General features: G+C 44.9%; 1 protein-coding gene across 1 annotated transcript in view; it reads right to left on the bottom strand.

The window, feature by feature from the left end:
• HRASLS (HRAS like suppressor) overlaps positions 1-11,480 on the bottom strand; it is a 35,070-nt gene extending 23,590 nt beyond the window's left edge. Inside the window, 3 exon segments of the mRNA XM_025377761.1 lie at positions 11,171-11,274; positions 11,277-11,408; positions 11,411-11,480. Of these exon segments, the coding sequence (XP_025233546.1) occupies positions 11,171-11,274; positions 11,277-11,408; positions 11,411-11,480 (306 nt within the window).
• Between the last annotated feature and the right edge of the window lie 3,735 nt (positions 11,481-15,215).

Below are 15,215 nucleotides of genomic sequence, written 5' to 3'. Positions count from 1 at the left end.
TACAATAATGTCCCACTTTCAACATTGGACAGATCTAGGCCAAAAATCAACAAGGAAATATTGAACTTGAACTATACTTTAAGCCAAATGGACCTGACAAATATTTACAGAAAATTTCATGTAACAACAATTGAATATACATTTTTCTCAATTGACATGGAGTGTTCTCCAGGAGAGATATGTTAGATCATAAAGCAAATCTCAACAAATTTAAGAAGACTGAAATCCTATCAAGTATTTCTTCTGACCACAATGGCACAAACCTATAAATCAATAACAGGAGGAATCTTGGAAAACTCACAAATATGTGGAAATTAAATAACATGCCCCTGAACAACCAATGAGTCAAACAAAAAATTAAAAGGAAAATTAAAAAATATCTTGAGACAAAGAAAAAGGAAAAAAACCCCAACAAAAACCAAAATGAAAGAGGAGACATTACAACTGATACTGACGCAGGATTTTTTACTCCTTAGCTCAGCAAGGTCTGGGCTCTTGTCTCACGACCAGAATAATTAGGTACACAGACACTTGAAGAGTGACTGGATTAGAATTTATTAAGCAAAAGGAAAGTTCTCAGCAGAGAGAGGGGTCCTGAAAGCAGGTTGGTAATTGCCCCTTCACAGCTGAATACAAGGGCTTTATATATAACCTGATGATGCTGAGTTCCCTATCTGTATAAGGCGTGAATTCAGTCTGGTGGCTCCACATATTGCTCCAGTGTGCATGCGGGCCCTTAGTCTGCTGTGGGCATGTTTAGGCAAGTCCCCTGTGCAAGTTCCCTTATCTGCACAAAACATCTGGTGTAAGCACTTGTGGGGTGACTCAGAGGTTCTCTGGGGATCCTTTACTTACTGTCTGCCTAAAGCAAGCTGACTAACTCCTTTCAATATCCCAGAAATACAAAGGATCATTGTTAGGCAGGAATCTAGACCCAACATGGCGGCATTACCTGGTGTAGCAGGCCTTTTGTTAAAGACTCCCTTCACCCTTGTACACACCCGCAGACTTGCATACGTCACAGGTTCCAGCTGGGCAACCACACTCCCCCATGACCTGCAGCTCACCTGCATTCCACAAGTTCGTAAACAGCAGTTTCAGTTAACAGTTTCCAAAGACCCCTTCCTCATGACCCTTACTCAACTCCTGCCCTAGTAGTTTCAAGACCCCCCAGGCCCTGTTTGCATAACCAGCTTCCCTACCTCTCGGGCTATAGAAAGCCCCTACCCTCCTCCCTCAGCGCGACTTCCTTGGCTCGCACCTTTGGACCAAGGAACCTCTCCCGTGAGTCCTAATAAAGGCTATTCTCACTGCCATTTGCCTTGTGTCTTTGTTCCCGGTTCGGCTCCAGCCTCAGTTTACCTTTACATCTGGTGCCGAAACCCAGGAGGAGACCCCCCCTCCCCGGACCCCTGCCGGGTCGGGCAGGCTCTCCTCTCTCCGAGCCAGGACCTCCTTTCCGAGCCAGGAGCCGTTTCACCAAATCCAAGACTCAATTCGATCACTGCTGGGTAAGTTTTCCCCCGTCTTGTAAGCTCCCTCCAGGAAGTCCCTGTCCGAAACACGTGGCCACGTCAGGGGCTCCCTCCAGTCAACTGTGACCTTGGCATCGGGGACTAGGAGACGTCCAACCTCCCCGGAAGCCACCGTACCCCGCACTCCGTGTGGCAATGAGAGGACGCTCCCATTGCCACCGGACTGCCCGCCTTAGGACCATGGGAACTACCCAGTCCAAACCAAACCGAAAATCCCCCTCTGAGGTGCCTCTTGGCTAATTTCCAGACTTTAAGTCTCAGCCAAGACCTAAAACAAAAGCAGCTCATTTTCTTCTGCACAGTAGCATGACCGCAGTATAAATTGGACAATCAGTCTCAGTGGCCTGCAGAAGGCACTCTAGACTTTAACATCCTCATAGATCTGACCAACTTCTGCAAGAGACTAGGCAAATGGTATGAGATACCCTATGTTCAAGCCTTTTAGGACTTGCGTTCTCACCCAGATCTCTGCACTCAATGCTCGTTAGCTCAGGTCCTACTCGCAAAGTCTCTTCCCTCGAGCAAGGAGAGGGATGATTCCTCCTCTTTTTCTGAGCCTCCTGACACCTATCCCGGCCACCCCTTCGGTCTCCCACCCAACCTTCTCCTTACCCTGATCCGCCATTATCCCCGTCCTTGTCAGCGCCTCCCCTCCCTTCCACCCCTCCTGTGCCCTCACCAAACCCGACAGATTCTGTCTCCCCTACCTTCACCTCCTCCCCTTCCTCGCCTGTCTCAGCCCATACTCGGTACAGGACCGACCTCCTGTGTCTCTTGCGAGAGGTGGCAGGCGCCAAAGGAGTAGTCTGGGTCCATGTGCTGTTTTCACTGGCAGACCTGTCTAAGATTGAAGAGAGTGTACACTCTTTCTCGGCCAACCCCACTCAGTATTTCAAAAAGTTCAGATACCTGTGCCAGGCGTATGACCTCACCTGGCATGATCCCCATGTCGTTATGACCTCAACCCTGTCCCCTGAGGAACGGGAGCGTATCCTAGCAGCAGCCAGGCAGCATGCTGACCAGGTTCATTTAACTGACCACGCCATGCCAGTTGACACTGAGGCGGTGCCCTCAGCCAAGCCCAACTAGGACTAGCAGGTTGGTCAGGCAGGCAGCTGCCGCTGAGATATGATGGTCCAGTGCCTTCTTGATGGCATGCAGGCAGCCTCCAATAAGTCAGTCAATTTTAGTAAGTTAAAAGAGGTAGTCCAAGGCTCAGAGGAAAATCCGGCTGTTTTTCTTAACTGACTGACAGAGTCACTTATTCAGTACACCCGCCTTGACCCTGCCTTCCCCGCAGAAGGAGCCATCTTAGCTTCATACTTCATTTCTCAGTCGGCCCCTGATACCCAAAAAAAATTTTAAAAGGTGGAGGAAGGCCCTCAAACTCCCATCCAGGATTTAGTCAAACTGGCCTTCAAGGTCTACAACTCCAGGGAGGAAGCAGCTGAGGCCCAACGACAGGCCAGGCTAAAACAGAAGGTACAACTCCAAACCCAGGCCGGCCGGCTCCAGGAGCTCCCAGAAAGGAGGTACTACCCGAGCGCCACCTGGTGCCTGCTTCAAGTACGGCAACAACAGCCACTGGGCCAGGCAGTGCCCCAACCCAAAGGAGCCAGCCCGCCCCTGTCCGAACTGTCGGCAGATGGGCCACTGGAGTTCAGACTGCCCCAACCTAAGCACAATCACTGCGCCTCCACGTGACGACCCTCCTCCAGGTATTGGAGGCGCCTTCCACCTCCTCGACACTGACGAAGACTGAAGAGGTCCAGACTCAGGAACCCCTCTCACTCTCGCCGAGCCCAGGGTTATGCTCCAGGTAGCGGGTAAGTCCATATCTTTCCTCATGGACACAGAGGCTACCTTCTCTTTTGCCTTCCTTCAGTGGCCCCAGCCACCCCTCCACTGTCACGGTCATGGGAATTGATGGCACTCCCTCCACCTACCGCCAGACTCCTCCTCTGTCTTGCCGCTTGGATGGCTCCCTCTTCTCGCACTCATTTCTTATCATTCCTTCGTGCCCAGTCCCCTTGTTAGGACGAGATCTCCTCTCCAAGCTAAGGGCCTCAGTCCACTTCCAACCCAACCCCTCCCCACACCTCACGTTCTTCTTCCCCCTTCTCTCACCTGACAAACCCCATCAGGCTGACCCCCCACACCCTGTACGGAAAAGCTCTGGGGCCTATCGTCTCGTGCAGGACCTACGCCTCATCAATGAGGCAGTAGTCCCTACCTTTCCAGTTGTTCCCAATCCATATACACTCCTCTCGTGCGTTCCCCCGACACCACCCATTTCACTGTCCTTGACCGGGATGATGCCTTCTTTACCATCCCTCTACACCCAGACTGCCACTTTCTGTTTGCTTTTACATTGGAAGATCCAGACACTCATATTTCTTCCCAGCTGACTTGGACTGTTTTGCCTCAAAGGTTCCGTGATAGCCCTCATTTTTTCAGACAGGCACTGGCACAGGATGTTGTCCTCTGTCTCCTGATCCATAGCACATTGTTGCTGTATGTCGATGACTTATTACTATGTAGTCCTTCCCAAGAGTGCTCCCTTGCAGACACTGCTACACTTTTAAATTTTCTAGGCGACCGAGGTTATCAGGTTACCCCGGCTAAGGCTCAACTTTGCAGCCCTTCTGTCACCTACCTAGGCATACTCCTCACACCCACTACAAAAAGCCTCACAGCAGATAGAATAAGCCTCACTGAAACTCTCCAGCCTCCTCAGGACGCAGAAGAGATCTTGTCCTTCCTAGGACTGGTGGGCACAGTGAGTCTTATCCCGTGGCCTGACTCAGGATCTTTAAAGCCTACATCAAGGTCGTAAGCAGCCTCGTCAGCCTGGCCTCTGACATCAGACAACAGGAGAAAGCCATCTCAGTTCTAGCCCAGGCAGTAAGCCCCAGGACAGCAGCAACCCTTTTTCCTGGCTAACCTTAGTCAGGGAAGGGGCTCAAGTGGTACACATGGCCGAGGTACACAACATCTCTCGTTTCTTGTGTGCAGCCTTGAATAAGCCCCCACTGGTTGCGGTACCCTTACCCAGCCCTTTTAACTCCTCTAACCTAACCGCCTCCTTTCCCCTTCCCGGCCGAACACTACATCAATGAGTCAGGACTAGTAGAAACCAATCTCCTCACTCTAGAAAAGATTCGGGAAAGACTGCACCAGAAAAACCTTGGATCAAGGCCCTCACTTAGGTGGTGGCAGTCGTCTGTGGCCGGTTAAGTCCTACCCTTTCTAAGCCCCTTACTGATCATTGGCTTCTTGCTACTCATAGCTCCCTGTGTCCTCCGCTTCATCCAGGACCGCATGAAAGAAGGCTCCCAGGTCACTTTCAATCAGATGCTGCTCCACCCCCATACCCGAGTTCCGACCTCCGAAGAACCCCACGATGACCCATACCAGCAGGAAGCAGCCAGATGAACACGTCGCCCCATTTTCTTATTAGAAAGAGGTCGGAATGTTAGGCAGGAATCAAGACTCAACATGGCAGCGTTACCCGGCATAACAGGCCTTTTGTTAAAGACTCCCTTCACCCTTGTACACACCCGCAGACTTACATGCGTCAGAGTTCCGGCTGGGCAACCACACTCCCCCATGACCTGCAGCTCACCTGCATTCCACAAGTTCGTAAACAGCAGTTTCGGTTGACAGTTTCCAAAGACCCCTTCCTCATGACCCTTACTCAACTCCTGCCCTAGTAGTTTCAAGACCCCCAGGCCCTGTTTGTACAACCAGCTTCCCTGCCTCTCGGGCTATAAAAAGTCCCTACCCTCCTCCCTCAGCGTGACTTCCTCGGCCCACACCTTTGGACTGAGGAACCTCGCCCGTGAGTCCTAATAAAGGCTATTCTCACTGCCATTTGCCTTGTGTCTTCGTTCCTGGTTCGGCTCCAGCCTCAGTTTACCTTTACAATCATAAAAGACTACAATGAACAGCTATACACCAACAAATTGGATAATGCAAAAGAAATGGATGAATTCCTAGAAACATGCAACCCAAGACTGAATCAGGAAGAAACAAAAAATCTGAGTAGACCAATAATAAATAAGGAGATTGAATTGTAGTAAACAATCTCCCACCAAAGGAAAGCCCAGGACCTGATGGCTTCACAGGTGAATCCCATTAAACATTCAAGAAGAAATACCAATCCTTCTTAAGCTCTTCCAAAAAATTATACAGGAGGGACTACCTCAGAGCTTATTTTATGAGGCCAGTATTACCCTGACACCAAAGCCAGACAAGACCACCACAAGAAAACTACAGGCCAATATCCCTTATGAACATAAATGCAAAGATCTTTAACAAAATACTAGCAAACTGCATTCAACAGTAAATTTAAAAGATCACTCACCATAATCAAGTGGGACTTATCCCTGGGATGCAAGGATGGTTGAACATATATAAATCAATAAATATGGGCCAGGCACTGTGGCTCACACTTGTGATCCCAGCACTCTGGGAGGCTGAGGCAGATGGACATCTTGAGCCCAGGAGTTCCAGACCAGCCTAGGCAACATGGCTAAACCCCATCTCTATAAAAATACCAAAAGCTAACATGGTGGCATGTGCCTGTGGTCCTAACTACTTGAGAGGTTGACGTGAGAGGATAGCTTGAGCTCGGTGAGGGTGGAGGTTGCAGTGAGCCAAGATCACACCACTGCACTCCAGTCTGGGTGACAGAGTGAGACTCTGTCTCAAAAATAAACAAATAAATAAATACATAAATAAATATACCATATTAACAAAATGAAGGACAAAAACCACACAAGTATCTCAATAGATGCAGAAAAAACATCTGACAAAATTCAACACCCATTCATGCTACAAAACTCTCAAAAAAACAGGCATAGAAAGCATGTACCTTAACACAACAAAGGCCATATATGACAAGCCCACAGACACCATCATGCTCAATGGTAAAAAGTTTGAAAGCTTTTCCTGTAAGATTAGAAAGACAACAATGATTCCCACTCTCACAGCTATTCAACATAGTCTGGAAGTCCTAGCTAGAGCAATTAGGCAAGAGGAAGAAATGAAAGGCATTCTTATAGGAATGGAAGAAGTGTACTTCTCTGTTTGTTGATGACATTAGGATTCTCCTTGCACATGAATTTGGAGAAAACATTTGCAAACTGCACATTTGATAAGGGGCTAATATGAAAAATATATAAGGAATTCATATAACTCAACAGCAAGAAAAAGAGTCTATTAAAAACTGGGCAAAGTATCTGAATAGACATTTTACAAATGAAGAGACACAAATAGCCAAAATATAGATGAAAAAAAATGCTCAACATCTCTAATCATCAGGGAAATGCAAATTAAAGCCACAATGTGATATCACCTCATGCTTGTTAGAATGGCTATTACCAAAATGATGAATGATAACAAGTGTTGGTGAGGATGCAGAGAAAAGGAAGCCCTGGTACATCACTGGTGAGAATGTAAATTAGTTTAGCCATTTTGAAACAACAGTACGGAAGTTTCCTAAAAAACTAAAAGTAGAATTACCATATGATCCAGAAATCCTCCTTCTGGGTATATATCCAAATGAACTGAAGAGATAGCTATGTTGAAGAGATAATATGTTGAAGAGATAGCTGCACCCCCATGTTCATTTTAGCATTGTTCACAATAGTCAAGATACAGAGACAACCTAAGTGTCTATTAATGGATAAACGGATTAAAAATGTGGTACATATACACAATGAAATAACTATACAGTCTTTTAAAAAAAGGAAATTCTATCATTAGTAACAACATGGATGGAACTGAGGAACATCGTCCTAAGTGAAATAAGTCAGAAACATAAGACAAATACAGTATGATCTCACTTACATGTGAAATCTAAAAACGCTGACCTCATAGAAACAGAGTACAGAGGTCATTACCAGAGGCTAGAGGGAAGAGAGAGAAATGAGGAAAGGGAAGAAGTGGCCCAAAGGGTAAAAAGTTTCAGGTAGACTGAAGAAGTAAGTTTTAGTGATTTATTGCATTGCATGTTTACCACACATAATAATGTATTGCATACCTCAAGACTGTTAAAACAGATTTTTAACATTCTTACCACCACAAAAAATAATAAATTGGTGAGATGATGTATATCTGCTATGGTTTGAATGTTTGTCTCCTCCAAAATGCATGTTGAAACTGAATGCCTAATGTGGTAGTATTGAGAAGTGGGGCAAGCCTCGAAGAGGTGATTGGATCAGGAGAGCTCTGTCCTCATGAATGGATTCATCTATTCATGGATTATGGGATTAAGGAATTCATGGATTAAAGGGTTATCATGGGAAGGGAACTAGTGGCTTTATTACAGGAAGAGAGACCTAAGCTAGCAAGGTAGCACACTCAGCCCCCTTGTCATGTGATACTCTACACCACCTTGGGACTCTGTAGAGTCTCCACCAACAAGAAGGCTCTCACAAGAAGTGGTCCCTTGACCTTGGATTTTCCAGCCTCCATAACTGTAAGAAATACATTAATTTTCTTTATAAATTGCTTAGTTTTGGGCATTCTGTTATAAATCTGTTATAACAAAAAATGAACTAATACATTAATTTCTATAATTTATAGATAGATTAAAAGATCACATCGTACCCCATAAATATACATCATTGTCAATTAAAAAAAAAAAATAAGATATCATTACACATCTATCAGAATAGCTAAAATAAAAAACAGTGACAACACCAAATGTTAACAATGATGCAGAGTCATCATTGTCATTAACCAGATCATTCATTCACTGCTGGTGGGAATGTAAAATGGTGTAGCTACTCTGGAAGCAGTCTGGCAACTTCTTTAAAAGTTTAGCTTGTAACTACTATATAATCCATCAATTGTACTTCTAGGCATTTATCCCTGAGAATAAAGACAATGAAGACTTATATCCACCCAAAAACCTGCACACAAGTTTATAGCAGCTTTATTCATCATACCCCATTAAATACCCTTCCAAGGGTGGTTAAAAAAAAAACTGTATGCAGGCCTACCATGGAATACTACTTAGGAATAAAGGAAAAAACTATTGACATATGCAACAACCTGAATATACCTCTAGAGAATTATACTCAGTGGAAAAAATTTAAAAACACAATGCCAAGAGGTCACATACTATATGATTCCGTTTTTATAATGTTCTTGAAATGATACAATTATTTAAAAAGATAGTGAACATACAGTGGTTGCTATGAGTTAAGGTAGTGGAGGAGGCAGTGGGAGGGACGCGGGTGTGGCTATAAAAGGCCAACATGTGGGATTCTAGTGGCGACAGGTTGTTCTGTTAGACTGTCAACAACTGTGAGCTGATTATTGTGGTGATTATTTTACAGATGAGGAAACTGAGACTCAGATGAGTTAAGTGCCAGACCTAAAGTTGCACAGGTAGTAAGCGACACAACTGGAATTCAATTTCAGGTGTCCCTTTTTATTCCAGAGTTCATGCTCCTTTTTTATCCCATTGATTAACATCATTAACCAAAGGAATTTCTACTAGGGAACATTTCTTTTTTTTCCCCTTCTCAAATACTATTAGATGGAGCAGCTGCAAAAGCACAGAAATACATATTTCATAGAACACCACAGGAAGTTTTTAAGCATTCACATGCAGAACCAGAAGGTAATGTGAAGTGGAACCTTGCTCCCGAATCCCTGCACCTTTCCTGTTGGGGAGTTTCCAGGTGAGGTCAGAATATCTCCAAGGTGCCCAGGCTCAGATTTTAGGCAAATATCTATAACCTGTCTGATTGGTAAGTTGATTTACATGGACCACATCTACCAATTTCATTCAGGCAAATTGTGTAATGTAGTACTTCATAAGTATGAGAAAACACAGAACCAATTAAAGACACATTTATAAAATCCTCTACTACAATCTTTAAGGTAAAAATGTTTCATTTGAAGAGTCCATCTGCAAAGAATTGTTTATATATAGTTGATGAATAGTTTGTAAAATGATTACCACAATATATATTATGTTTATGAGTAGTTTATAATAAAGAGTGGCATGAAGGTTAAGTCTGTAATCTTTGTGTAAGAAATCTCCCATTTCAACTGGCCAACTGGCAAAGCAGGCTGCTGTCTTTATAGCTCTATGTTGGCCCCTGGGGATGCATCAGAAGAAATAAACGTTCCCTGCCGATAGGGACAGGCTAATGAACGTCTGCTCATGCCTACGAGGCCACCTAAGTTAGAGGAACACGAAGAGCACTTTTTTAACAAGTACTCCCAAGAACGTTACTGGAAGTCTGAAACACAATAGCAGATGATCACAGGCTACCCCTAGTCCAAGGCTTCTCATTCGGTTTGGGCCTTTTCCCATTCCAGCTGCACTTTCCATCCATAATCCTCTTACACTCAGATGTTTCCATGAAGCCCTGTATTCCCAGATTGGCTATTTCATAGACTCTCAGGACTGCAAAGATCCTTGGTCCTACACTCTCACGCTACAAATGAGGGTCCACTCCTTGGTCAAATTAACTATCCGCTGCCACAGCACTGTCATGCTCTGCTTGGTATCTTCCAGGGCTTCCCACCACTGACTCCCCATCTTGGTCCCCCGCCCTAGAATCCTGGCATCCTTATTAATCCCTACATTTTAGGCAAACCAAACTATCCATTATTCTTCACACTCAGAGTTTTGTTTTCTTTTTGTTAATACTGAACCTTCTACCCGGAACGTCCACTTCCAAGTGCCCCAAATGACTCAATCTTTAAAAATCCAGGTCGGATACCACCTCCTCCCGCTCCCTCCTCCACTCCCCAGGTCGGATTGTCTTCCTCCGATCCGCCTTCTTTAGTTTCCACAGGCATCGTATCTAATGGCCCATCCCCCTCCTATACCTGCCTCAGCTACTGGTGTCTGGGGAATTGTCTCTTGTGGGCCATACGCTACGGAGGGATGCTTCTTGTTTTTCTCTATACTATGCGCCCAATCTTTTGGCTTCCCTGAGCCACACGGGAAGAACTGCCTTGGGCCACACATAAAATACACTAACACTAACCATAGCTGATGAGAAAAAAAAAAAAAAAAAGGCGAAAAAAAAATCTCATAATGTTTTAAGAACATTTACGAATCTGTGTTGGGCCGCATTCAAAGCTGTCCTGCGCCGCACACGGCTGGTGGGCCACGGGTTGGACAAGCTTGCTCTACACCTTCGGTCTCTGCTTAGAGTGCCTCGCACAAATAACTGCGGAGCAAATGTTCATTGAATGAAGGAATGAGGAACCCAAGCCCAGAGAAAACATGAGTGACTTTTTCCAGCACGAGTCATATGAATAGTCCCGAATGCCAAAGGAATCTCACCATCCAAGTTTCCAAAATCTAATACAATAATAATTACTTGTATTATTATTCGTATTCACTTCGGTGAGGCCAGTGGGTTTAAAAAGCCTTAAACAGATGGGGTTTCTAGTCCCAGCGCTGCCACTTAATAGCTGTGTAACCTAGGGAAGCAAGTCTCTCGCCCCGCGGACTCAGTTTCCCAGTCTGTGAAATACAAGAGGTTGAATAAGATCCGTTACTCTCTAATCAGGTCAACTTTTCCCACTTGCCAGTTGGTTAGAACACGGTTGGTTGCCGGGGCGCCTCGAGGTCCTCCCCACTCCGCCCAGCACACCTCACTCTTAAGCCGGGGTCTTCTCGCACCGGGAGGCAGCTGCGTGTGTCCTGGCGTCTCCCGTGGCCTCGCAGCTGCCGACCTTGCCGCTAATGGCCGCGGACGACTCCATCTGTACCCGGGACAGACCCGGGTGGCAGCCGCCGGCCACCACTCAGGGCCGTCCTCCAGGGCCAACGCCAGCACCAGCGCCGCCACGCTGAAACTGTCCCGGCGGCCCCTCCGCGGCTCCGAGACGCCGCACGCCAGAGCGCCGACGCGCTGGGCCCGGCGTCCGGGCGCTGCCGAGCCGGCACGAGGCTCTAACCATCCGGGAGCCGCCCGCTCCGCCCAGGAGGCGGGGCACAGTCGCTCCGGCTAGACCTCGCTTGGCCCCGAGCCCCGCTTCGCCCGCCCGACCGCCGGGGGCCGCCCTCTTCGCGCTCCCCGACGCAGCCGCCTCCGCGCGCGCACGCAACGCACCTGCTCCAGCGCCGACGGTCAAAGCGCAGCGCCAGCGCCGCGTGACCAATTATGCCGCCCCCGGCCCCGCACGCTCCTCTTGGATGTTCCCGCAGCCAACTTTCACGGCACCAGGCGCTGTGCTAGGCGCTACGGTTATAAAGATAATCGGTTTTGTTGAGCACAGGAATGTTCGGATACACCCATCCTGAATACACCCACTCTTCTAGCTCAACACAAATTCCCTTAAGGCCCAGGGGATCCTGGTACCTGCACCCCAAGAAAGCCTCTCGGTCTTTGAGTCAGCAAAGTGACAGAGGACAGACTGGCCCTAAAACAACCTCACTGCTTGCACACACCACACATACCACGCACACAAACACGCCTGATAGCAGAGACCTCCACACACACATAGACACACACACACACACACACACATATACAAATACGCGCGCGCCAGATAGCCAGCAGAGACCTCCAACCACACACACACGCCAGATAGCCAACAGAGATTCCAGGATATGGCTATGAGTTTAAAAATAAAGCTGGGGCAGGGAGAGTATCCTGTTTCTCACTGCTAAAAAAAGAGAGGCCAGGAATACTAACCAGCTAAGTAAGGAAGCGTTGAAGACTAAGTGAACTTTATGGAGCACAGAACAGGACGTTGCTTCAACCTAGTCATAACTTAGATTTTTATTCTGATGTAAATGGAATCGCAGCTAAAAGGATTTTTTCCCACTTATTTGAAGGCTAAAATATCTCGCTAATTTTATGGGATAGCAACTACCTAAATATGCAACTTTTTTCATAAAGCTACTGGTTGTGTTATGAAGGTTAAGGGCGAATCTGAGTGATCTGAAACTTTGGGTCTGGATTGGCACCTTTGGAAAGAGTACACAGAAGGACATTGAAAACATGTAATTATTGACAGAGTGGAAACTAGAACACTTGAGAGGTTGTAGCTTTTTTATGCATTATTTTTCTTACATGTTCCTTAATATATATTCAGAGTTGTAAGCTATCAGATATGCCTTTAAATACCCTTTTAATGTCTCAAAGAGAAAGCCATAAACATGCATTTGCTTTATGTTTCTCAACCATTTCAATTGAGTCATCACTGTAGGAAGTATTGTGAGCATTTGTAAAGCCATCCTGCTTATGAGCTAAATTGATTATGTTTGCTGGGTTAATCTGTTTTCTCTAATCAAACACTTAATCAGCCAGTCTCCTCTCTCTGCGTTATGGATTCATGAATGTGAAGTGAGGAGAGTTGCTCAGTCAAGGTAAAATGATAAATTACCTTTTCATTTTCAGGGCATTTGTGATTAAATGCTTCATAATAGAATTAAAATGAAATAAATCTTGTAATTTTACTTCTAGATTCCTGCCAGGTATAGATAATAAGCGTTTGGTTAAGAACAAATTCAATTCAATGCCTGAGTGGAATTTATAGGAGAACTGTAGAAAGCGTTGTAGTCCAGGAGAGTCCTGAGTTCTCCCTTCATTTCTATGGTTTGGAGAGAGAGTGGATCAATCGGTGGTACTCTATGGATGAGCAGCAGAGAATTAAAATTTCCATTTAGAAAGAATGAGGACTTTGCCTTGGGCAGTAATAGGCAAAGTTTGTCTGAATCTAGAGTTGTCATCTGGGACCTCAGGGGCTGTGATTGGAGCAGATGTTAAATTGCAATTGAATAAACAGTTCCTATTATTTTGGCCATTACAAATGAAGCCCTGTGTGGATGGCATTCTCTATTGCTGCCTAAAGAGTTGAAACATATTGAAATAAGCATAGTGGAGATGACTTAGTCCTGTTTGTTGTTAAGTGAATAAAGTTCCTATTCCAGAAAAAGCCCTATAAGGTGACAACAATCACAATTTGCCTTTTAACACATGGAAACTAGAACCGGTTGGCATTGTGTGGTATTAGACAGAGGCCTCTAACAGCCCTGTATGTTTTGTGCATATTTTACAATTAGCAAAGCACTTTGATTCTGTTGTCTCATTTGATCCTCACAGCAAACTTGTGACTGCTCAGGTCCTGGCAGTTGCTGTGAGGACTGAGATGTGCAGCGCTGTACTCCAGGTCTCCTGGGATAGAACTGAAGTCAGGCCTCTTAGGCAAGAGCTCTTCCTCTACCCAGACTCCCTCTTTTATCAGACAGCAAAAGAAAAGCCTTTTTAAATAGGTTTTCAAAACCACAAAAATGAAAGAGCTGCACAAATAACTGAAATATTTGCCAAGATAATGCAGAGATGGTTGGCTACGTTTTTTGTGAGCTAGTATGTAAGAGTTGAGACAATCATTCCAGTAGTTCCAGCCTGAGCCCCCAAAATCTATGCTGTTAAAGTAAAAGTTTTTTTTCTTGACTGGAATGTCCAGGCCACCTGTCTGCTCAGACTGGATTTTTTTCTGTACAAATTACTTAACCCTCTAATTCAATCTGCTTTGTATATTTTTGGTCAATATCATTGGAACTGAAAATCTGTTTGCTTACAGATTTTTCACATAGTGCACATCCAAGCTAGGTAATGTCTCTGCAACTGCTGCTTCCTGATGATTATATTCATTTGAAATGACTAAGCTTGGTAAATTAGGCTCAGCAAAGTCTGCGGAGCAGTCAAGGGACGAATGAAGAGAAGAGTAATGTAATGGAGGCTACACCAGAGACACAGAAATCTATCAGCATGTGGCAAGGAAGGAAGAACATGGCTATGTCTTCTATATAAGAAGTTGCTTGCATTCTTCTCAGAAAAAAGACAATGGAAACGCAGTCAGTCATGAGTCTTGGATTCTAAGCCTGGTTCTACCATTTGCTAGCTATATGACAAGAGGCATGTTTGTTAAACCTCTGAGCCTCAGCTTATACATATACGAAACAGGAAAAAGAATAACATAGCCTGCCATATTCATAGATTTGTGAAAAGGTCTTTTAAATATACAAAAAGCTTAGTATGTATAAGAAAGATTAAATTTAAGCTATGGGTATAACACAAAAATACAAAATTATTTTTAAATTTCACCATATTTAGGAAGAAGTGGCTAAATATATTCCTATTTCTGCATTTCCTATTTCTCTCTTTGCATTTTAAATTCAGAGCAAGTTATCTTATTTATTAATTGTAACATTTAAATAATATACACTTCTGTCATTTAAAAGTGGTACTGACAATGTACTTAAACCTTTATTGTCTTTTATTAGTCTAATAAATAAAAGTGCATGACCAAAAACAGGCTACAAATATCAATGATTTCGGGGATTTTGCCCTACAGGAAAATCATACAATGCATTTGGGAAAAGGTAATTCTGACTTGTCCTCTACAAAATGCTAAATTTCTGCACAAAATCTTAAAGCACAGGTATTTACAGGATTCTTGGTGACAAGAAAAGTGATAGTAAATGCGCTTTAGCACTAAAATTCATGTATCCATGGAAACCTGTGAAGTTCTGTAAGCACACACACACACAGCCTACAGTATTTATTGAAGAGCTAAGACAGCGATCCGTGGGTTACTATGTTGTGAAAAGCCGACAGATTGCTGGGAGCTGCTCTGCACAGGCGTGGATGAGGTGGCTTTTCCCCTGCTAAATGTAATTACAGA

The sequence above is a fragment of the Theropithecus gelada genome, chromosome 2, assembly GCF_003255815.1.
Source record: "Theropithecus gelada isolate Dixy chromosome 2, Tgel_1.0, whole genome shotgun sequence".
Classification (NCBI taxonomy): Eukaryota; Metazoa; Chordata; class Mammalia; order Primates; family Cercopithecidae; genus Theropithecus; species Theropithecus gelada.
Note: the sequence above shows the minus strand (reverse complement) of the source record. Positions and strands in the feature narration are given on the sequence as shown.